This window comes from Aythya fuligula, chromosome 21 (assembly GCF_009819795.1).
Source record: "Aythya fuligula isolate bAytFul2 chromosome 21, bAytFul2.pri, whole genome shotgun sequence".
Classification (NCBI taxonomy): Eukaryota; Metazoa; Chordata; class Aves; order Anseriformes; family Anatidae; genus Aythya; species Aythya fuligula.
The window spans coordinates 5,533,961-5,556,957 of NC_045579.1; the positions used below are offsets into that span (position 1 = coordinate 5,533,961).

At 59.3% G+C, this 22,997-nt stretch overlaps 1 protein-coding gene across 1 annotated transcript; it reads right to left on the minus strand.

The window, feature by feature from the left end:
- Window positions 1–1,711: 1,711 nt before the first annotated feature.
- Window positions 1,712–18,274, minus strand: PLEKHN1 (pleckstrin homology domain containing N1). Its single transcript, XM_032201687.1, has 15 exons — window positions 18,195–18,274; window positions 16,928–17,027; window positions 12,699–12,845; window positions 12,469–12,549; window positions 11,562–11,649; window positions 8,696–8,820; window positions 7,800–7,949; window positions 7,460–7,540; window positions 4,796–4,865; window positions 4,336–4,490; window positions 3,814–4,008; window positions 3,219–3,455; window positions 2,255–2,365; window positions 2,080–2,128; window positions 1,712–1,902 (listed from the first exon to the last, which is right to left on the minus strand). Exons 1-15 carry the CDS (start codon window positions 18,272–18,274, stop codon window positions 1,712–1,714), a joined length of 1,860 nt encoding a protein of 619 aa, XP_032057578.1.
- Between the last annotated feature and the right edge of the window lie 4,723 nt (window positions 18,275–22,997).

Here is a 22,997-nt window from a genome sequence, read left to right on the forward strand (position 1 = left end):
CTGGCAGGAGCTTTGGGTGCCGTGCAGCAGGATCCTGCTCCCGGGGGCTCCTCGCTTGCCTGTGCACCCATCGCGGATCAATAGGGGTGCAGGAGGCAGCTCGGAGAGCTCCTTGCCAAGACCCCCAGGACTCCGGGGGAAAGCAGAGGGCGGCGAGCTTTGGCGTTAATCCGCCATGCGGTGGAGACTTTGCTCTGGGATTAGGTGCTTGCACGTGCCTGTCCTGACCCGGGGACACCAGGTCCTCAGGGGAGGAAGGGCTCGGATACAGCAGCAAGGGGAGAAAATTCCCCGCCGCCAAGCCAGGTGCTGGAAAAAGAGAGAACAAAAGTCTTGCAGAAGAAGGTTTGTTGTATTTGCACGGGCTCACAGTGATCCACCGGGGAACTTTTACAGTAACAGGGAGGGGTTTTCCCCTTCTGGTACAACGCAGACATCGCCGTGAAAACACGGTTAAAAGGCTCGCGGTGACAGCTTTCATGCCAACGTGTATTAAAAGCCCACGAGCACAGCCCCCTCCAGGACAGCACGTGCCTCTGCTGCTCCCTGCTGAGATCCCATCCCGAATAAATAGGTCCCTGGGCTAAGTTATTAGGGACAAATCCTCCTAACACGAAAGTGAACCTGAAACAGAACAAGAACAGCTACAAGACCCAAACCAACACGCGCACACGGAGGAGCACAGAGCTGCCCGTGCCACAGTACCAAAGGCCATCCACGGCTACAAAATTAAATAGACCTAGAGCTCAGCTACAAAATTAAATAGACCTACGACTCGGACACATGTACACATTAAATACATCAAACACAATCAAACCTGACATGTAAACTCGGCGGGTTACCTTCCGAAAAACAAACCCTAACCAAACGCTACGATACAATGCATGGATATTCAAGTACAAAGAGATCCTGGGTTGTTTGGTTTGCAGCAGTGAAAGAACGAAGAAAATCGAGATTTTTTTTGCTACCACGCTCGGCTTGCAGCCTCCTTCGGGAACAAAGGTTAAGAATTTGGAGCCTCGGGTGAAAAAAACATTGGGGTTTGCTGCTGCCCTGTATGTGCTAAAGGATCTGGCTGAGGAGGCTGCAAAGAGATAGCACCGAGACTCTGTCCCCTGTTGTTTGTGTCCGGATCCTGCTGGGGGGCAGAGCGAGCTGCAGGTCTCTGCAGAGGATTTTTTTTTTCCTTTCCTCCCTGCCCAAATATCCCCAGGCAGCTTCTGGTGTGGGGCCAGCAGTGTGCGGAGGGGTGCGAGGAGAGGATGCGCTCCCGTAGGGGGGAACCTAGGGCATCCTTCCTGGGTAAACTCAAGCCACTTTCGTGGCTGATTTTGTGGCAGCCCCTTGCTTTATTCCACCTCCGAGGTGCCAGGCTCTGAGTACTGCAGGTCACGCTATGGTTTGGAGCCAGCACCATCAGGAAAGGATTTTTTTTTTTTTTTTGCGTAAAATGGAAAGAATGTCCCCAAAGACCCTGGCTTGTTTTCTCCATCTCTGCCAGACAGCCCCGATCTCGCAGGACAACCCCACCTATTGCTACCTCACGTCCTGTGCCGGGCAGGTCCCTTACACCTCCCCAGACCTCAGAGCTCAAGGGGGAAGATTCGGCTTAACAGCAATTCTCAGGATTCATCACAGATCCCCTCCCTTTGCTCCCCACACCCCGCCGGGCTGGGGGGGGCTGTTGTGTGCCTGGCCGTGGGACCCCTCCTCAGGCCTGGTAGAAGTGCGGGCTGGGTGTCGGGGACCCCTGCGGGGTGCTGGGCGCCCTCCCCTCGGCCTCCCACAGGTTGTCGTAGCTGAAGTCGCTCTGGAAGCTCTGCAGCTCGGCGTAGTCGTGGTAGGCAGCGGAGCCGCGGCGCGAGAAGCCCTCGGGCAGGTCGTAAGCACCGCTGCTGTCACCTGCAGGAAGCCAAAACTGAGCTCGGAGAGCTGCTGAGAGCCCCTCGGCTGCCTGCTCCATCACCAGCAGGGGTAGGAAAGAGGGAGGATGTGCACGAGTCCCCCCACGTGCCCTCCCGGCCCCTCTCCGAGTGATGCTGGGGGAGCAGAAGGGGCTGCGCACCCTGAGGGTCTCACCTGGTGGCTGCAGCAAGGGGCTCAGGTGTTCCTCTGGGAGGGAGGAGACCTGGAAAGGACCAAAAAAAAAAAATAATGTGCTGATGGGGATGGTGAAGCCATGCAGTGCCGGGGCACTTCACGCCACCCCTGCTCCCCAGCACCAGGATGAGCCAGGGCTGCTCTCAGAACTCACGCTGGCGAGGTAAGGAGCATCAGCAGGAGGCTGGGGAGGTCTCTGCGCCCCCGGCATCTCCCTCCAGTGTCTGCTGGGCAGGGGCTGGGAGGTCTTCGGGCACTGCAGGACCTTAAACAGAACAAATGGCCTGCCGTGGAGACTGGCTGCTCCCCACCACCACCCCCAAACCAGCCCTGCTGTGAGCAGATTGTTGCTGCAGACTCAGGCCAAACAAGGTTTTTCTCTCCGCCTTGCAAGTTCTGCGACATTCCAGTGCCAAAAGCCCTCGCTGTGAGAGAAAGAACGGGTGCAGGTCGCGCACAGCACCCCACTAGGGGTGATGGAGGATGGCCAGGGGTGAAGGGAGGAGAGCGAAACCCACGGGCAGCTCAGGGTCAGGGTCAGGAGGAGCCCTCCAGGGGGGAGAGGGGGCTCAGTGATACGTGGGGCACCAGCCAAAAGGCTGCTAAGGGGTGCACAGAACCAGAAATATCGCCTCCAACAGGCCCCCGGTTGTTCGGGGGGTGTGGATCAGCCTCTGACTCATCTCCAGTTTCTGGAGGCTGGACGACATCTCAGTCTGGGCTTTTGTTTAGTGGGTTCTGGCTCTTCCCGGGGCTGTTGTGCCGCTGGCATCGAGCGATAAGACAGGGGAAACCTGTTCCCTCTGGAGGAGAACCGAGCCGTGCCATGCCCTGCCCCGCCGCGCCGGCCCTGCAGTGCCACATCTGCTCGGGCTCAGGCAGACAGCAGGAAAAGAATTTTTCCTGCCAGGGGCACAAATTCTGGAGCCCAAAAGCTGTGTGAAAAAGGGGAAAGAAAAAGGGGCTGGGGGCTGGCCCCTGTGGAAATGGTTTCCCGGCTGCCTTACAGCACCGGTGAGGAAAGCACGAGGCACCGGAGAGAAACGGGCACCAGTTCCCTGCTGGGGCAACCCCTTCCCCAAGCAGGAGGGCAGCCCCCAGACCCCCCAGACCCTTACATTGCTCAGCTCCGGGTGCGACGGGGAGGCCGTGGGGTGATGCCATGAGCTGAGAGATGAGTAGGGCTCGCTGTACGCCGCGGGCACGAGCTCGCCACCGGGGTGCTCGGGGATGAGGCCGCGCGCCGTCCTCTCCGCGTCCTGGCCGCTTCTGCCTTTGGATTTCCTGGCGCTGCCGCCCCTCCGCAGCTCCTGCGAGGGCAGCCCGGTGCTTGGCCAGTTGGTGTGGGGCAGGCACTGTGAGGAGAAGACAAAATGAGCTCTTTTCAACAGCCTTGGGCATGCACCATCACCGCCCTGCTCGGGGTGCCGCGGGCATCGCTCCGCGCTTGGGCACCCCCATGGTCCTGTGGCTGTCTCCGGCCTTTTGCAACCCAGACCTGCAGCCCTGATGCAGAGAATTTAAGAACTGGGGCTCTATATCAGCCTTTCCCTTATCAGCAGTGACAGAGCTGAGCCAGGACAAACACAGGCTCTAGGCACAGATTTGCAACGCCGCGCCGCGAGTACAGCCCGCGTGAGCTCAGCCCACCCGGGGAACCTGGACAGATCGCTCTGACCCCACAAATGTCCTGGGTTTTGGGGTTTCACTTACGTGGAGAGGCTGGGAATAGCCGGGGCTGAGCGGGTCCTCCAGCATCCTGCCCTCCGACAGCAGCACGAAGGACTGCGCGTCGTGGAAGGAGCCGCTGTTCTGGGAAAGGTGCGTCAGGGTGGCCCCTTTCCCTCCGGATGCCCAGGAGTTGGTGCGGCCGTCGGAGGCCAGCGAGCCTCTCCCGCTGCCACCGAGCTGTTGGGGGAGAGAAGGGGAGTGTGTCAGAGCACCCCGACCCCATCCCCTAGACACTAGAGCCATGTCCCCTAGTGCCATGCCTCCACCTCCCTGAAATGTCTCCAGGGCTGGGGGCTCCACCAGCACCCCATCCCGGTGCCCAACTGTCCTCTCCAGGAAGAAATCCTCCACAAAACCTCCCCTGGCACACCTCGAGCCTTCAAGCAGGGCTCTGGAAGCAAATCCTGCTGTGTCACAGGAGTATTCACACAGGGCCAAAGGCAGGATGGGCAGAGCCCCCGGAGACATCCATCGGGACCCATGCAAACCCACAGCGCCTCTTACCTGGCCGAGGTGTGGCTGCTTTGATCCCGAAAAGCTCTCTGATCCGGACAGGGAGGAGTCGGCGTTCCGAAACTGGGCTGTTTTCAGGCAGTCCAGCCACTCCCCGTAATCCTCATAGCTGCGGCAGATCACCCGGATCGAATTGATCAGCCGGCCTGCAAAACAGCACCGAGCCCCGCTGGCACTGCAGGCGCGCGCGGCGGTTCCTCCAAAAACCCGTGGGCACCCCCCTGCTCCATCCCTCCCCGTTATCTCACGGGCATCCAGAGCAGCACGGGACCCGCAGGAGGATGCTGTGCCTTCGTGGGGCAGGGACAGAGGCAGCCCGAATCCAAACGATGGCACCCGGGTGGCTCCGTTCACCACGGCTGGGTGCCGGGATGCCCGCAGCCGCCCAGCGAAACCCAGCCCAAACTCCGCAGCCGCTGTTGGCACAGCCCTCGGCACGGCGGACACTCACCTTCTATCAAAAAGGAGGTTTTCTCGTTCTCTTCAAAAAACACCTGGATGGCGTTGAGCGGCAGCTCGCCCTGGCGGAGAGAGAAGCAGGCTGAGCGCACGCGGGGGCTGCGCGCCCGCCCGAGCAGGCACCGCTGGCTCCGCTCCCTCGCACCAGATTTATCCCCCTCCTGGGAAGCCAAGAGGCTTCGGGAGCTGGCAGTGAGGTTCTGCCAGCACAGCTGGGAGCAGGAGGAGAGCCGGGAAGAGGTGCTGGCAGCGAGGAGCAGGCTGGGTTGGAGGGAGCGGGGGGATCTTCATGGGGTAGGGGGAGAAGCCTGGGAAGGCAGCGTGGCTGCACGAGTTGTGGGTGTCCTTACAAAGCCCTCCCCGAGAAGGGAGCTCAGAAAAATGCCTTCCCCTGCTTTCATTTCCCACGCTTTAGCAGCTGGCTTCTCCAGAAAATTGTGCAAACGTGGTCCTGAAGAAGGCAGGACGTGCCGGGCTGGGATTTCCAGCCTCGCAGCCAGGAATCCCCCCCCAACCAGGGGAATCCCCCCCTGCGAAGCCTCACCAAGGCAGGGCTGAGCCCCGTAAATGCCAGCGGGGGAAACGTGAGCTCCGGGGCTATGGGGCTCAGGTGTGGATGCCACTCTGCGAGCAGCTGAAGCAGATTTTGTGCTGGACACGGCTCACCGATGAGCTCCCTGCTTTATTTCTCATTTCTCGCCCTTTCTGTGAGCTGAGTGGGACATTGTCCCTTTGCCCCTGCAGCCCCTGCTCCCCTTCCCTGGTCACCGTGCCCCTGCTGCTGGCAATGGCCCTGAGACAATTTTGGCCAGGATGGCACATGGGGGACTGCGCAGTGCCCAAAACCCGAGCGCCCACCTCACCATGGCCCCCAACCAAGCAAAGCCCTGACACTGAACCTAAAGATGCAGCAGCTTGGGGTCCATTTTCCCTGAGTTCTCCAGCTGCAAAAATCAGGTTTCTGGCAAAAAAAATCCCTCATCACACCCTCACTGTCCCCACCGTGCCCTGCAGGTGTCGGGGACCTGTGCAGGCAGTTGCTGTGCAGCGTTTCTCCTGCACAGCCAAGCAATTTGCTGGCCAAGCAGAGCCAGGAGGATGAAGTGGGAGGGAAAGCTCCGCGCTGTGACTCAGTTTCCCCCGCTGCTGTCAGAGGTGGACTTTGATGCTTCGGCTCACACGGGTGCCGCGCGTGGGTGGGGGCTGGAGGAGCTGGCGCAGGGCAGGCACAGAGCATCCCTTGCAAACAGCATGCACGCTGCCTGTGCGGCCCGTCCAGCCTTTTTGGGGCATCCCCATAATCCTAGAAGCCCCCCTGTGCCCCTCAACGCCTTGCCCGGGGCATTTTCCCACCAGCGGTTCTCCAGAACCGGCTGCTTGGGGTCGGCCCCGTGCGCACCAGCTCCTGCCCAAAACCGGGGAACAAAAGGGCCGGGCTCTTCCCTGGCACACCAGAGGCAGGGCTCGGTGTCTGCTCACGGGGAAGGAAGGGAAGCCGGCTCGCAGGAGCCCTGGGAGAAGGCTGCTGTGCCCCGGCACGCCCGTGGAAAAGCCGGTTGGTGCTGCAGGGAGCCGGCCGTGAGTCAGCCGCGCAGCCCTGCCCTCGGCACCGCTAGCGAGGCGCCCGCGGACCCACGCTCCGGCACCGTGGGAAGGCAGCGTTGCGTGGCCGGGGAAGACAAATCTGGTTTAAGGTTTCAAAAGGGATGAGTTAATCCGGGAGCCCAGCCCAGGGCCCCCCCTTGCACCGTGCCCCGTTCCCAGGAGCTGCAAACCACGCGTTCCCGAAAGCAGGCGCAGTCGGAGGCGTGTCGGGGGAGCCACCCGCTGCTGGAAAACACCCGAGGTGGCTGAGAGGGGAGAGCTTGTGACGGTGTGCATCCCTCCTCGTGCCCCTTCCCACTGCGGGCACAGCCTCCTGCAGCCAGCGGGATGCTCCGTGCAGGTCTTCCCGCTTGGATTACGAGCAGCCTGCAGCGCTCAGGGCAGTGGCACGGGCAGGGGGAAAAAGCACGAAGGACCCCAGCGGGTCCACGGTGAAATTCGCAAGCCCTCCACCTCCACACGGCTTCCTCATCCCTGGTTTCTGCCTCCTGTCTCAGCAGCTAACGAGGACACCTCTGAGCTCAGCACCACCACGTCCCGGTGCCGCTGCACCTGCTGGCGTGCACAGCTTGTCTTGGCACAATTACAGCATGAGAAATCAGGGTCGGGGAGCACCGGGCTGGTTAACAGCCATCCCAGCCGTGTCTAGGATGAATCCTGGCAAGGGGTTTTAAGGGCTCACACTTCAGGCCACGCAGATGCAGCTCCCGTGCTCCTTGCTCTCAAGCAGTGCCGCAGAAAGGGGCTCGGGAAGCCGCCGGCACGGCCGCCCAGGAGCACGCCAACCTCCTCCTCCCAGAGCCTTGGCAGCCAGCTCCTTCCCCCCGGGGTTTTTGTAGGAGGGCAAGGTGTTTCTCATGGGAAGATGGCTTGCAACATCCCTCTGCCTGCTCGCCTGCCAGCTGGCAAAGGAGCAGCGAGGAGGGAGAGCCCCTGCCAAGCCGGGGAGCGCAGGGAAAGGCAGGTGGAGGGGAACAAAGAGCTGGGGCCGCGCTGGAATAGCCACGGTGGGCTGGGGAGGGAGGGAGAAGAGGCTTGCAGGTGAACTGACCTTGAAGTAGAAGCTGTTGTGCTCTTCGGACACGATCACCAGGGTGGAAGGGTAAAGCACCAGCAGCCGGTCGTGCTGCTCCTTGGAAAAGCAAAGAGGAGGGAGGCTCAGCCCCGGGGACAGAGCCCAGCTGCTGCCACCCCACAGCCTCCAGCTGCCACCCCCGGCCTCCAAACGCTCATTGCGCACACGTGCCACCCCCTGGCACCGCAGCAGGGCCGGAGGAGCGGTGACAAACCTCGTCCCATTTATTAGGACCGGGGTGAAAGGAGCCCTCGGGGACCCCCTGGCGCAGGGCTCTGCACCATCGGGGCCCTGCCGACCCGAGGCTGTGTCCTACCTGGAAAGGCAAGTGCTGGAGCTTCACTTTGGAAGCACAGATGACGTTGCCGAGGGATTCCCGCTGGGTCCCTCTCCACTCCTGGACAGGCATGTTCTGCACGGACCACCGCAGCTCCTCCTTCCCCATGGAGCTCTGCTGCCAGTCACCCTGGGGACGGGAGCAGGGCTGAGGAGCAGGGCAGTGCGCCCCCCCCCCAAGCGCTTAGCCAGCACGGGGCCCATGGCAGGACGCTTCTCAAGCAGGGCGGAGGCAGGAAAGGGCAAATAAATCTGTGCAGGAGGCAGCTTTCCAGCCTAGCATCATCTGCACGTTGGGGGAATTCAGAGGGGAATATCCAGACAGAGGCAGAAGGGGAGGAGGACACCCCCTAAAGCTTGGAAGAGAAGGCAAGCCTCTTGAATCTGGTCCTGTTTCCTAGACCCCGCTCCCAGCCTCCTCCTCCAAAAACGTTTTGCAAGCTCGGGACATTTGCACCAGCAGCCAGCTGGGTGAGAATTCCTCCGAAGCTGCCCCAAACCTCGTGGTGCGGCACCCCTGGGCGGCAGGGCTCCCTTTTGGCACCCGCACCCCGCCAGACCCCACGTGCCACCCAGAGGGGCAGCTCCTGGCTGCTGCAGGGAAGCAGCCAGCCTGGAGAACCGGGGCTCGGGCCAGGATTAAACCCCACATCTCCACCCAGCATTTGGAAATCGCAGCGAGCACAGCAGGGAGCACTTGGAAGTGGAGCCAGAGCTCCGCTGCCTTTTCGCCCCCTGCCCTCTGCTCACACTCTCCGGGCTGGAGGAGCCCCGAGCCCCAAAGGAGGATGGAAAAAAGTGCTGGAAAATGCTGAAAACGGCCGGTTGGAGGGGTTGTCCCCCCCCAACACAGCTTCACCAGCCCAAGACGCTCACCTGAGAGAGGAAGGGCAAGCCCAGGCTCCCTCCGTTGAGCTGGATCTGTTTCTCCAGGTGATAAAGCCACTGCTTCAGCTCTGACTCAGTCGGGCAGAACACGATAAGGGGATTCAGCAAAGGACCTGGGAGAAACGAGATGAGACGAGCAGATAAGGGCACGAGCATCACAGGGCAATCAGCTGGCCGGGGCTGTCCTGGCTCAGCACATCACACCCCGGGCTGCTTGGGACGTTGCTCTCTGGCCACCCAGCTCCAGCCAATGCCGTCACCAACCCCGTCACGTTTCCTGGCAAGGGACGGGCTGCTGGGAAGCTCTCAGGAGGCAACTCCACCAGCACCTTCATCTCCCACGGTCACCTCTAGCTCTGGCTGCCCTTTTTCAGTCCCAAACCAGGCCAGGAGCAAAAGTCCAAGAGTCCAAAAGTCACGCCTGAGAGCAGCAGGCAGCTTGTAACTCCGCAAGCCCCCGTCGGCTAGCGGAAAGCAGCGGTGACGCCTCGCCGAACCGGCGCGGTGCTCTTGGTTTCACTTCAGCTGCAAACCCATGGAGCAGCAGCAGCTTCCCAAAGTGTTTATTTACTGCCTCACCAGATAGGGCCTGTGCCAAATGAGCTGAAGCAGCTCTCGGACGTGGCCTGGGAAGGGGGAACAGCCCTGCACCTTGCTGGGTTTAACGTCTCCAGCTGGCTTTCCCTCCGTAGCACAAGCCCCAGTCTCACATCCCCCCTGCTACTCACCGCAGAGACAACCTAATGACGTTAATAATCATTTCTGGCACGCTGCAGAATGGATGTCGTGACTAATAATTTACCCGTGGTCTTACATTAAAGCCATATTGGGTGCATGCTTCATACGAGCTGGATTCATGGGGCTTGGAGGTGCTCAGATAACGAGCGCTCGGCAGAAACACGGTACTTTGCCCTCCTGTGGAGCGCCTGTCATCTCACAATTCCCGCATTATCTATCGGTTAATTAAGACTTTGAGACACCTCTGTCTGTCCGGAAATGCTCTAACACAAACAGAGAGGTGGGGAAGCTGAGGCAGCTGAACGGCAGCCCGTGAGCCACGGCGCTCAGCCCCATCGCAGCGCTTCGGTGGCACGCAGCCCTGGGCATCCATGTGCCCATCAACCCGCGTGACTCCGGGCTTTTCCCCTGCCTTGATTTCCTGGCCCTTGCAGCAGAGATAAAGAGATTCCCTGCCCTGTGCAGGGCAGCTGGGAGGGTGTATACGTGACAACGTTATCCAGATGTTCAGGAAGCTCCAAGCCCTTCCCGGAGCACCCAAACCATCACAGATGGTTTTTTTTTCATGAAAAAAACACATCAGTTTTTTTTTTTTCCCAGCAGGACTTTTTCCCAGCATGGCACTGCTTGCCCTGCCACATCCAACCGGGTGCTAAGGGGGGGAAAAAGGAGAAGAGGAACTCCAGCAGCACAGCCTGCGGCAGCGCCGTGACGCAGAGGGGCTGAGCAACCTGTGCCGGCCCTCGTGCGCCCTTCGTCTGCCCCGCGCTTCCCCTTTCCGTGGGAAGGCTCCCAGGGGAACGTCGGGGTCAATGAAGCCACTTCCCTGCATGGCTGCAGCCTGTTCCCACCCTGGAGCCAGCAAAAAGCTGCTGCAGCATCCGCAGCTGGGGCAGGGGCAAAGGGATGCTCCGGAGGCTGGAGCAGCCAAGGTGCCGGCATCAGCAGCGACGGTGCTGGCACCTTCTGAGGCACTGAGCTGCCCAAAAAACACAGTTCCTGGGGGAAATCCACAGGATTTCGCAAGAGGATGGGCTCGTGTCTTCTGTCGCCAAGTCATGGGACAAAAGACTCCCAAGCTGAGGCCACACACCCGGCTCTGCTCCTGCTGCGCCTTGGTTTCTCCCTCTCTGGCGGAGAAATAAAGCTGCTCCGCTGATCTCATGGGATTCCTACACACCGCTGCCTCCCCGGCCTCTCCTCATCACTATTTCCTAACCACCTCCCTCTGCCAGAAGAGCCTTGATTTGTTCTTCCCCTGAGCAGGACCCAAACCCAGCACAGCTTGGGGCGATTTTCCACCCAGCCGCGCTCACCCGCATTTCAGCGCGCTCAGAGCGCGTCCGCCCAGCCCTGTGCAGAGATTTCCTTCGTCTTTTCGGCTGCCAAAAAGGGTTCAAGAGCCCTGCCCCACGCAGCTCAATGATGCAACAGCCCAGCAGTCCTTAAAACCAGTGGGTCATTTTTCCCAGCTCCTTTTTATATGTTATTTTTGTTTGGTTGAGTGGCTTTCTAACAGTGGGCACAGGGCACGCATCAGCTTCCTTGGCTCTGTCTTGGCAGGGTTAGCCACTAATTTCTGTGCTGTAACTGCCCCTCCTGGGGGCTTGGGGCTGTTGCAGCTCTGTAAGGACTTCACCAGCCATGCTGCAGCAGGTTGATATCCCAGGAAATGTTTTATAAAGCAAGATCTCACCGAGAAAAGTCTAAAAACTCATGGAGGTGGGGGTGTTGCTGGGGGAGAGTCGAAGAAGTGATGCTGTGCCCTGATGGCACCCGCCTGGTGTTGCTGGTGGGGCCATCCACCTCTCAGTACTTCTCCAATTTGTGTTCAAATTTACACCAGGATGCTCAGCTCCTGCAGGACCCATCACCAGGTGCCCCATCAGCCCACCCCCTGCGCTCCCACCCAGCCCCATTCCCGGCCCTGCATCCCTGGGCATCCGTGGCCAGGAATTTTGGAGCCGTGGGGAGGTGGGAGGACGAGCATCACCTCCCTGTCTCCTCTCCCCGTGTGTTTTCCTCCGGGACTGGGTCAGAGGGGGACAAAGAGCAGGCAGCTGTGACTAATGCACCCTTTGCTCCCCTCCCGAAGCGCGCACGCGGAGGCACCGACCTGTGATGCGGAAGGCGTGATCCTCCTGCCCCGGGCTCTTCCCAGCCTCAATTTCACACACGTTCAGCTCTTTCAAAGGCAGCAGTCCCTGCACGAGAAGGATGAACCATTATCTCAGGGGACAGGCAACGAGCACTCCTTTATCTTGGGGACTGGGAGCCCAGCCCCGGCCCCAGCAGGTTGGACGGCAGAAATCTGGAAATATTCGGGATGTCCACTGCCCTGCTGGCCAGAAGCTTTCTGTAGGCTTCAAATCTTTTGGTTTGAAGAGAGGACTCAACAAAACAATGCCGATTTAGCAAAGAAAACCAGATGGAAATGCCCATAAAGCAAAATTGGGCTGCTGGGTTCCTGCAACGAGGCACGGGGATGGATGACAAGTTTGTGCTCCCTGTCGTGGGCTCCCTGAACAAGGGCTGTAAAGGATGCAAATTGCCCTGATGTCTAGGGGCCACTGCTGGCACACTAATTCCTTTTTAATTCCTTTAGAATTAATAATCCGAGGGGCTGCTTAGAAAGCAGACAGGGGATTTTGTGATGTTGTTTGTATTCTGACATGTGTCTTTTCGGCTGAAGCCCAGCTTGCCGGCTGACTCAAGAGACTGCACTGTCACGTTGCGTTAACCTCAAGTGACCGGGAAGACAATAAATCATTTCAAAAAGGGACAAATTTTCCGAACATCCCCAAAACAGCAGTGCCCAGTTGCAGACGCTCACTCCCGTGGAGGGAGAGCGCGGTCAGCCTTTGCTCGGCTGTGATTTTTTGGCAGAACAGCCTTGGCTTGGAATTCACCAGGTGAAAAGCTTGCTCAGTGGCGGCCAGCACATCCCCAGGAGCGGGGTTTCCCTCTCCTGTCCCATCCTGTCCTGCCCTCCCAGTGCCCCCAGTTTGGCTGTGCCACCCTACCTGGTAGGTGAGCCCGTTGAAGCCCATGGACTGGAAGTACAGGTAAGACTGGAACAGCTCCAGGTAGCAGTCGTTCACCTCCTGCAGAAAATACAAACATTTTGGGGGAGCTCTGACGGACACAAGCCATAACTGGAGGAGGTCCCCAAGGGTCCCGTTGCCCAAAATTGCTCGTCACTTCCCAGCCCTGCAGGGCCACTCCGAGCCCGCAGGCACGTGCCGTGATTTACCTGGCAGTGCTGAAGCTTTAGCTTGACCTTGGAGTAATAGATGATTTTCCCCAGGTTCCTGACAACTGTTTTCCTCCTTCCCTTCTTGAACAAGCTGGGGAACCTCTGGTCCAGGTTTTCTTTTTGGTTTTCTTGGTTCTGGAAGTGCTGGAGGAAGGATTCAGGAGAAACAAATCAGAGGTGGGAGGGAGGGAGGGATGGAGGAGATGTTCCCAGCGTGACCCGTCCTCCAAAAGGTGCCCTGGGAGGGTGCCCAGCCCCTGCTGTTTGTTGCTGGGTCTCCATGCCAGCGTGCTGGCTGCGGGTGCTGCTGGCAGGCCTGGGGAGCTGGGGAGCTAAAAGGAGGCTTTATGGGGTGGGAAAGAGGGGGCGCAGAAGCACATCCTACATTTAGGGTCGCCACAGCTGACCCCCTGCCATCCGAATTAAATTCACTGGAGCAAGGATCGACACAGGCTCAGCAAGCACAGGCTGCCTCCCCCGCGGGGAGTTTCTCTTATTTCCCGAGCCCTGGTTCTATGGAAATCCCTCCCTTGTGCAATGACACCGACCCCACACCCCTATTGCACTGAAAAGCCCCTGGGGTATTGCACCAAGCCCCGGGGTGAAAAGCTCTCCCTGCAGTTCCTCTGGGAACGCTCTTTTTGGTTTGATTTTTCCCAGAGGCTGGTTGACTATTTGGGGTGAAGGAGGGGCTGTGTCTCAGCAAGACCACACAATCCCCATAAATCCACACCCTGCGTGCACATCCGAGACTGAAATATCAATTTTAGGCACACCACAGACTCCGGGATACTAATTCCAGAGAAAAAGAGAAAGGCAGGTGGGAGATGCAAGCTTTCCCTGGCTACAGACCCTGGGGGGACCCCGCTTTGCTCGTTGCAGGCTGGCTTTTGTCCCGTGCCGGAGGGCTGTGGCGGTGGCATGTGGCTCCCCCCCGGTTGCAGCAGCATTTCCAGGAACTAGCAGGGAGCCAGGGCGCACGGGGATGGGGTGACAGCTCTCACCCTGCTCAGCCCTCGCTCCCCCAGCGCCGGCGGCCAGCGGGACAGCTGCCTGAGCCCCGTGATGGATGGCGAGCCAGCAGCACGCACCGGGTCCGTGCTGGGGCCCCCGTGACTCAGCCCTGGGGAATGGCATTAACCCCTCTCCTCACCCATCACCCTGCCCGTCTCCGGTGCTTCTCCGCTCCCAGGAGCCTTCCACCCGCAAGGACTGGAGCTCCTGCTGCGCCCTCGTGGATTTCGGTGGCTTTTTGGGGATGTGGGCTGAGCCTTTCCCTGCGCCGCGTCTCCCTCTGGCTCGTTCCAGGCAGGACCCGTGCACATGCACCCAGATCCTCCCCTGGAGGCAGGAACCCGCTGGCTGCCAATTAACGCTCTCACCAAGAGGCAATTAAGCAGAGGAAATGATTGCCTTGGTGCTACGAGCTGCTGCCAGCACCCAGAGAGGCCGGGGGCAGCGATAACAAAGCCTGGCAGCGGGGTGAGGCAGGGTGCAGGACTGAAACGGGGACACTGCGGTGAGCAGAGAGGTGCCCCAGTGATGCTGCTGGATGGATCTTGGCCTGGAATCGCCCTGTAATACATCAGGCTCTGGGATGCAAAAGCAGCTTGGACGCTGGGAAGCCAGCAGTGATTTTGGGAAAGAGCCCTGCAGGGGTGAGGTGCCCCCAACACTCCTCCTTCAAGCCCAGAGCAGGGCAGCAGCACCTCCACATCCCACCTTCAGTGGGGATGTGGTGCCCCGATGGGGACAAGTCCACCAAAGCAGGGCACGAACAGTGCAACACGAACAAAACCAGCCTGTAGATAAATTTGGGGCCAGCTTCAGCTCCCCAGCTGCTCCCTCCTGGCTTCGGAGCTGCGGCGAGGCAGACGGCGCCGTTTGGGCACAGCCCAGCTGCTCGCCCGGCCAGGGTCAAAGGGGGGAGCAGGATTTTTCTCTCTTGAGAAAGATGTAATTGAGAAGCCTTTCAAGCGCCAGCGGTCTTATCATTCCTCATCAGGTATTGCAGGAAGAAGTGGGACTGTTCTGGTCAATTTTTTACCAGGCAGGGCTCTCCTGGACTTCTCTAACCCGTGGGTTTTTTTTTCCCTGGGGTGCCCCTGCGGAACCCAAACCCAGCACAGCATTTGAGGAGGCAGCAGGGGAGCTGCCCCCAGCTTTCCACAGGTCCCTGGACACCTCCAAACCCAGCAGCTGGAGCAGGTCCTCAGCCAAGATCCCTGGAGAACAGGTCCCCGCCGGGCACAGCGGCGCTTTGGAGGCGTTTGCTGTCCAAAAAAGACATCACAACCACGGGCTCTGCTGCTCCTGCCAGGGCCCCGTGGCTTGGCCAGCCCCTGGGCTGGGCTCAGCCCCTGTTCGATGCCCTTTCCCACAAGCTCCTGATGCTCTGCCCGGGTCCAAAGGCAGTTTCCAGGCTGCGTGAACCCCGGCCCTGCAGAAGGCAGACACCTCGGATGTCCCCGGGTGTCCCACTGGGGGACAGGTTTACAGCCCGCACCCAGCCATCCCCTAAAAAAGCAGCACTGGCAACCCCACCATGACTTTGTGCAGCCAAAAATAAAGGAAATAACCATCAGAAGCCCTCCTCTGGCTGGTTTGTGCTGGGGGCAAACCCTCTCCCTGCCCAATGAGCGCATTTTGGGGCGGCTCAGCGGTCCCCTTGCGCTGCCGGCAGTACAGATCCCTGGAAATCTGATTTTTCTTGGGGTTTGGCATGCCCACCCCGACACATCCTCGCTCCCCACCTCCGTCCCCGCTGTCTCATCCCGCAGGTAGAGCCGGTTGCTGATTAACCTGCCCCAGCCCCTGCAGCCCCCGGTGACTCCCCGCTGAATCACCGAGCCAGGAAGGGCTCAGCCTCGCAGGGCTGCTGCCCCCGGGGCACCAAAAGCTGCTGCCGGATGATAAAACAGGCAGAGGAGAGGCCCTGCTCTCCTGCCCCGTCCTCCCATCCTGGTTTTAACTGGGGAAAGTGGGAAAAAAGGTGCTGGGTGGGAGCAGGGGGGCTGGCTTGGCAGCTATCCACGGTGGGATCATGGGGACAGGTTTTTGGGGTGTTTCTTGCCCAAGAAACTTCTTGCCCTGAGATGGGGATGTCCACGCTGATGGCTCCGCTCGCCCTAAAACCCCGCAGCACCCGGTCACCTCCTGCTCTCTGCTGCTTTTTTTTTTTTTTTTCCTTGAAAAAAAACGAGGGTGGGAAAAGGGCTAAACCGTGGCTTTCCCCCGGCCACACAAGATGCTTGTGGCTGGGCAAGGAGCGGGGATCCCAGCTGCCCCCCGGCGGGGTGACACCCGCCCCACCCCACCCTCCTTCCTGCCCCAAGGGGATCCCACACACAACGGGGGATCCCTTTTGCAGGACCTGCGGCCAGCACAGCTCTCCTGGGGGATGGAGGCAGCACCTGGTCCCCCTCCCCGAGCCCTGCTGGGGGCAGGCAGGGAGCTGTGCCCACCCCATTGCCCTCAGCCAAATATCTTCCCCCTGTACCAACCAGGATGCCCCCAAATAGAGGGGGCAGCACCCACCCCTCCGAGCTCGAGGCCACTGAGCCCTCGACAAACATCTCAAACCCCAAAGGACAGACCCCTGCCTCCGTTTCCCTGTCCCCATACCCACACGGGGTGGGAGGCACATGCCCAGGACCGCTCCATCCGTGGCCCTGGGCGACCCCAAAAGCCAAGCAAACGCATCGGGGCTCGTGGGTGCGCCCCTGCGTGCCCCGAACGGGGCTGGGAAGCGGGCCATATGGCCACGGGGCTGCTACGTGCCCGGGGCAGACCTGCCCTTCCTGATTATCTTCCCAAGGCTCCCCGCGTGCACGCTGCCTGCTCCGTCTCATTCCAGCGTGGGAATGAATCACCTCCGAGCGCTCGCTCTCCTTTTCCCTTCCTCTGCGGGGCGACCCAGAAACAAAGAACCACAAAAAGAGGAGCAAAGGGGTTGGGGGACGTTCCCACCGCGCTGCCCGCCTCGCCCTCCACACCCCACAACCAGCACGTGAATTTTTGGGGCACGGCGGCTCCCCTCGAGCCCCCTTTAGGGACCCGGAGCTGTCGGTGATGCTGCCGGGAGAGGCGGGGGGCTCAGCCCCAGGGTGGTGGGTGGGAGACTGAACCTGCTGCCACCCCATTTCGGGGCCCTTTTTGCACACATCTGGCCTTGGGATGGGTGGGAATAAACCCTGGGGAGGGGGGCAGGATGCGTTGCTACTTGCCTTTCCCGGGATGTACTGCAGGATTTTGTCTGCGGTCGTATCTCGCTCCCCACCTCCGTCTATCCCGAAAAAGCTGGGCAGCTTTTTCTTGCCATTTTGCCTACAGGAGGGGGAAAAAAAAAAAAAAAAAAAGAAAAACTGAAACAAAACAGGCATGTAAACACAGAGCGAGGCCGATGCGGAGTGAATTCTTATTTCTTCCCAGAAATAAGGAAGTCGGAACGCCAAGTAAGCAATTTGTCATGGGCTTTCTAATCATCCCAGCCCTTTAATGGGCTGATAACCAGCCTGGGACGGTTGTAATGGGTTTTGTGCTGCACCTGTTGGTGTTTGGGTTTCGTTTCGGTTTGTTGTTGTTGTTTTTCTTTTTTTTTTATCATTTCTTCCCATAGCCAGGTGATCAGCTGGGCTCCACCGAGCCTCCAAAGGGGTAGGGGAGGATGTTCTGCGCAGAAGGCAGAGGCCAAATCCAGCCTGGTTTTGTTGGGAGCTCTCTGCTTTTCCTCTCCCTTTCCTTCTGCTCCCAGCAAGGCCCCCAGCTCCTCCCGATGCGCACACCAGTAAGGAGCAGGCACTGGTTTGGAAGCTCTGGGGCTGCCCAGCAGCTTTCCTCGCCTCCCATCTCCCTGGGAAGCCAGGACCGGTGTCAGCCCTCGGGGTCCCAATTCCCCAACCCTTCTCCCGTGGACTCCCACAGCCCTGCTCCTGGTTTAGGGCAGCCCCGAGACTCGGGACCGGTGGCAGCGTCTCCTCCCGGGCTCTATTTTGGGACCGTGGTACCCGAGTGCTGTCCCGGGCACCCGACACCAAACCCCGAGAGGATTTCGCAGGCATTTTCTTCCTCTGGGGGTACAGGCAGGGGTCGGGCTGAAGGGGCAGGGTGCTGGGATTTGGGGCTGGCTGAAATTAAAGGGATGTGAATGCTGCTTTTCCACCCCACAGCAGCTCTGGGTGTCACGTATAAAGAGCTATGGGTGAAGAAGAGAAACATCAGGCATTTCGCCCCGCATCTGCCCCACAGGGGGGAGTTTCCAATTTTTCAACCCAAAATGACCCAAATCAGGTTTTTCCTCAGGGCAGCCTCACCGGGATCCCCCAGCACAGCCCCGCAATAACCTCCCAGGGGCTGGCAGCCACTCGATCCCGTTTGGCACCGCCGGCACCACTCAGAGCCCCGCAGGAGCCCTCCTTCACCAGCAGCTCCTGGGCACCCCGTCCCGCGTGGAGGCTTGAAAAAACCTTCCCCAATAAAACCGAGCGTACTCACTCTTTCTTCAGCGAAGGTTTCCTTCTGAACGAGTGCCTGAACCTCCCAGGTGCCTGGGGAACACAAGTTATGTTCCCCATGCCGGCGGGAGGGAGCAGCGAGCGGGCGCGCGGAGCCGGGGCGCTCGGTGCGGTGTGTCACGCAGCCATTCCCCGCTTCCGTCTGCAGTGACTCTTGTGGGTGTGAGCTGCGAGCAAACAGACTTTTGGCCAAGGTTTCTCAGCTGCTCCGCTTCTCCTCCCTCCCCGCGTGGGGCCGGGACGCGCTGCGTGCCGCGGGGAGGGGCTGGGTGCCGGCTCCAGAGCCACGGCTCCCCGTGCGCACCGCGGCACCCGCAGGGATGGATGCCCTGGCACGCTCCGAGGGTGCATGGGGAGACCACAGATGGGCAGGCAGGACGAGGCTGGAGCCCCTAAAGAGCTCCTCGGGAGCGTTTTTGCTAAAGGGAATAAATCACCGCTTGGTTGGGAAAAAAAAAGAAAAAGGGAGCAGGAAGAAAATGTCGGTGATTATTGCTTAAGGTGTTCGGGACAGTTGTGTGAGCTGGAAAGGAGCAGCCTGGGTTAGATTTGAAGTGAAACAAATGGCAGAAAAATACAATAATAGACTCAAAGTGTAACTAACAGCAGAAAGAGAAATAAATATGGGAAAACCAATGTATATATTGAAGTTACACACACGTTAAAATGTAGAAATTATGGAAAATTGGCAACGGAAGCAAATCCCGAACGGAGACGTGTATGATAAGCAAAACTCCAGGGTTACTTTTAGAAGAAACACTTCAAAAGGATCCAGACAGAGCTTCCTGACGGTGGTGTGAGCCCCTTGCTGCGTGGAAGTGGTAATGCTAATAGTGAGCCGTGAATGGGAGTGCAGGAGGTAGACGCAGAATAAATATTTCTGTTCCAGGGATTGAGGAAAGCCAGGCAGCGCGGTCAGAGCAAGTGAGGAAACTCTTCTCCTTCCCTGGAGCTGCAGGTGGGTGTGAAAAGGCAAGCACAAAACACGCAGGGAATTCACAGGTGAGTTTTGCAAGCCCTGAGCAGGAAAGGTTTGGGATCGCCGCTGTCTGATTGCAGCGTGGATCCTGCAGGACCACGGCATCGGGCAGGAGTGGGAGAAGCCGATGGGGGCAGCAGTTTTGGGGGGTAAAGGTGCCCGATCCCGTAATTATGGGCTTGTCAGGGGGCACTTTTGTCTCCCCACTGCTCCGAGGGCCAGCCCAGCAGCTCTGTCTTGTTGTAGGGAACAGCCCTGAAGCAAGCAGCTGGCAAGGAAGCGCAAAGAAACGACGCTGGGGCAGAGAAGTGGGACAAGGTTAACCCCAAAGCGTGCGCATTTTAAACAGGAAAGCTCATTTCTGGCTGGAGCAGCTCCCGGATTGGGAGATCCTCGGCCAAGAGGTTTTCCAAACTGGCCGAGGATGTTTTCCTAGAGCTGCCCGAGTCTCCTGGGGTTTGCTAGGTGAAAGCTCGCAGACACACCGGGCTTGTCGGGCTCTGCATCTGCCCCGTCTGGGAGCCGGAGGAGCCCTGCGGGGCCGAAGGCAGCGCAGCCCCACGGAGCCGGTCGTACAGCCAGGCGGCAGCAGCCCGGGGAGGCTGCTGATAACAGACATGCCATAAAACCTGTCAAAGGCCTCCACACGGCTGGCTTTCAAAACAGCCTCTGCCTTGCAGAGTTCATTAACCCTTCACGGCTGGGCAAAGCAGCCGGGCATCTCTTTGGGGTCCCCTGCCAGAAAACCCCGATGTTTTAGGCAGGGGCACTTCTGCAAGTTGTTTTCCCTCTCCAACAGCAAAGCCCTGTCCCGGAGCCTGCTGGCAGCCTCCCAAAATCACAGCCAGCAGCAACAACTGGTGTTTTTTTTCAGGGAAAAAATACGATTCCTCCTAAGAGCCGTGCCTAACGCGATCGGCGCTGTGACCAGCAACGTGCTGTTCCCCCGGCGTGTTTGCTCGAAATAAAACCTCACAGCTCCAAACCTTACAGCTCCAAACCTTACAGCTGAAAACCTTACAGCTCCAAACCTTACATCTCTAAACCTCACAGCTCCAAACCCTACAGCTCCAAACCTTCCAGCTCCAAACCTTCCAGCTGCCCCCCTCCTGCTGCCCTCACCATCCTGCCGGGCGCACGGGGGCCAGCGGCTCCCCAAATTTCCGCAGCCCTGCTCCCAGGAGGGGCAGAAACAGACGGGCTGCAGCTTTTTGCAGCACAGCAGTTATTTATAGAAGCCCAGCAGCGAGCCTAGAGAGCGGTGAGGAGGAGGGCAGGGCAGCAGCCAGGCGTGCTGCGGCTGCTGTGCACCGTCGGGGCTTTGCTGCAGGGGTGGGATGGTGCACGCCTGGGAAAATTCCCCTCCGGGCCCCCGCAGGATGTGGTTACCCCTTGCCACGCAGCTTCTCCTTGCCCTTTTCACCCTCCCCATGAAATGGGTTTGGCATTTTCCCCCCCCTAGCCAGCAGTGAGTGGCAGCAGCTCGTGGAGGGGCCAGGCAGCAGCTCCTGCCCCCGGGCAGGACAGCTGGAGGGAAGGGAGGGATGGCTCTGGGCTGGTTCTCATTTCCACTGCAGGGGAAAGCTGTCAGCAGAGCTGGAGATCGGGACTCCTGGGGAGCCCCAAGTGGAATTTCAAGGCAGAGGGAGGCGTAAATCAGCCTGCCTTAAAGCCCCCGTGGCTCGGGCTGGGCTTTTCCCAGTGGGCTCCAGCACCACCAGCAGCTTCGCCTTGGTTTTGCTCTGGGGACGACGTTCCCAGCCCCTCTGCACGGGGCAATGCTGCCTGTCTCTGTGTTAGCAGGGCCAGGGAAGCGAGAAGAAAGGCTGCAGAAGACAGGGTCCTGTATTCAAGAAAACATCTTTATTGTCCACGTTGGCTCGTATTGCTTGTATCCCCTCCCCGGTCCCCCGTAGTGCAAAAAATTCCGAGAAACAAGAGTTCCACATAAATAAGTCGGATAACTTACAGAGAAATCAAAGTGACGACGGGTTGACATGGCTAGACGGGGGCTGCCCACCGGGATGGCCAAGCAAACCCCTGCCCCGTGTGGGGTCGGGGCTCTGCCCACCCTGGCCATCCCCCTGCAACCCTCAGCGGGGTTGGTGGGCGAAGCGCATCGCCGCACCCAGCCCGGAGCCGCCCCTCAGCCGGGGGGGAAACTCACGTGGGAAAGGGCACGAGGGATATTTGGGGCGAGACACCACTGAACTAACACTGGGAGAGGGTCGGGACGGGTTCTCCTCCCCGCTCGGACAGGGTACAACGCACAGACGGACACACAGACAGACGCACAGCCCCGCCGAGGCAAGGGGCGCGCAGCACCAGTTCCGGCCCCGGGATCGCCCCGGGGCAGATGCTGACACCTCGTGTCCACACAGTGTGGGGTTGGGGTGCTCTGGGGAATGATTTCGCCCTTTCCTTCCTCCGTTTCCCGTTCGGGGGAAGCCGTGAGCACCTGCATAGTTAGGATGTCAGACACGACGGGCTCCCTCCTCCCCGGGGTATTGCTCAGGACCCAGCCGGAGGGCGGCAGGAGTCCCGCTGCCCCTTCCCCTGACCCTCAGGAGGCAGGGCAACGTTGCACCCCTTTTCTAGAGTAAATTGCTAGGGATTGCAGCTCCCCTTCTCCCATTCCTTCCACTGGCCTCAGCGTCCCAGCACCAGCCCCTTTCTGCGAGCAGATCCTCCTATACAGGGGACCCTAAAGCCCAGGGCACCCTGAATGCGCAAAAGACTAAAATCCTGATGTTGCTGACAGGAACGGGAAGAAAAGGATCGAGACCTCTCTCACGCACACACTCACACACACACAGCAACGTGGATTTCATGAATTCATCATTACTGCACACGCAGCAGGCGAGTGCCTCCACTTTTGGCAGCCCCCGCGCCGTGCTGACCGAGAGGCAACCTGCGAGAGCCTCCTGGCCACTTGCAGGGTGTAAATCTGCAGGATGGGGAGAGCTGCTGAGCTGGGGCTGGCTCCAGCAGAGCCTGGGGAAGTGGCAGGGGAACAAAAGGCAGATTTCAAGTCTGTTCAGGGAAACAAAACGCCCTCCTCAGCCCGAGAAGCCCAGACTGTCCTGGGGGAGAGGCCGGGGGGGGATGGAAGCAGTCTAGGTTTTCAGGAGCAGCTGGTAATTTCAGGTGTCCAACTTTAGGCACTGAAAATGGGCTTGTAAAACATGCAGGCACCTGTCCGGGAGAAATCAGATCGCGGGGCAAATCGCCTTAAGTTGGGGAGTCCCGAGCTCTCTTCCCACCCCAAGGAGAAGAGAAAGCAGGACATCCCGCGCCCCTTGGAAATTTGGGCCAAACACAAGTAAAACGCGAATCCTGTGCATGGGGAGCAAGAAGGAGCGGAGGCACACAGCTAAAGGCATAAAGTCTAAAAAAAAAATGCTCAGAGCATGTTCTGATGCCCCACACGGACACCGCTGAGGTACCAGGGGTTGTCGTGCCCCTATAACGCGCACGCCCTGCAGCACACGCACCGAAATCACATCCTAAGCAACCACCCAGGAGGTCCCGCGGCACAGGCGGGTCTGGGAGGACAGGCTTGTGATTTACAGTGCTAATTTATTCAACCTTTAGGTAAAGTGGCTGCTTAATTGCCGGGGAGCTGCTAATTGCACATGGTCCCTTCCATGCTGTTTTCGCTGTACATATGGTCTCTCACACACGCACACACACCCACACGTCTTTAGAGAACGTCTTCCAGGACACAGTCATCATCTCATCAACCATTAAGAAAAGTAATTGCATCCCTTCTGCTGCCTTGAAAGCAGATGGGATGGGGAACAC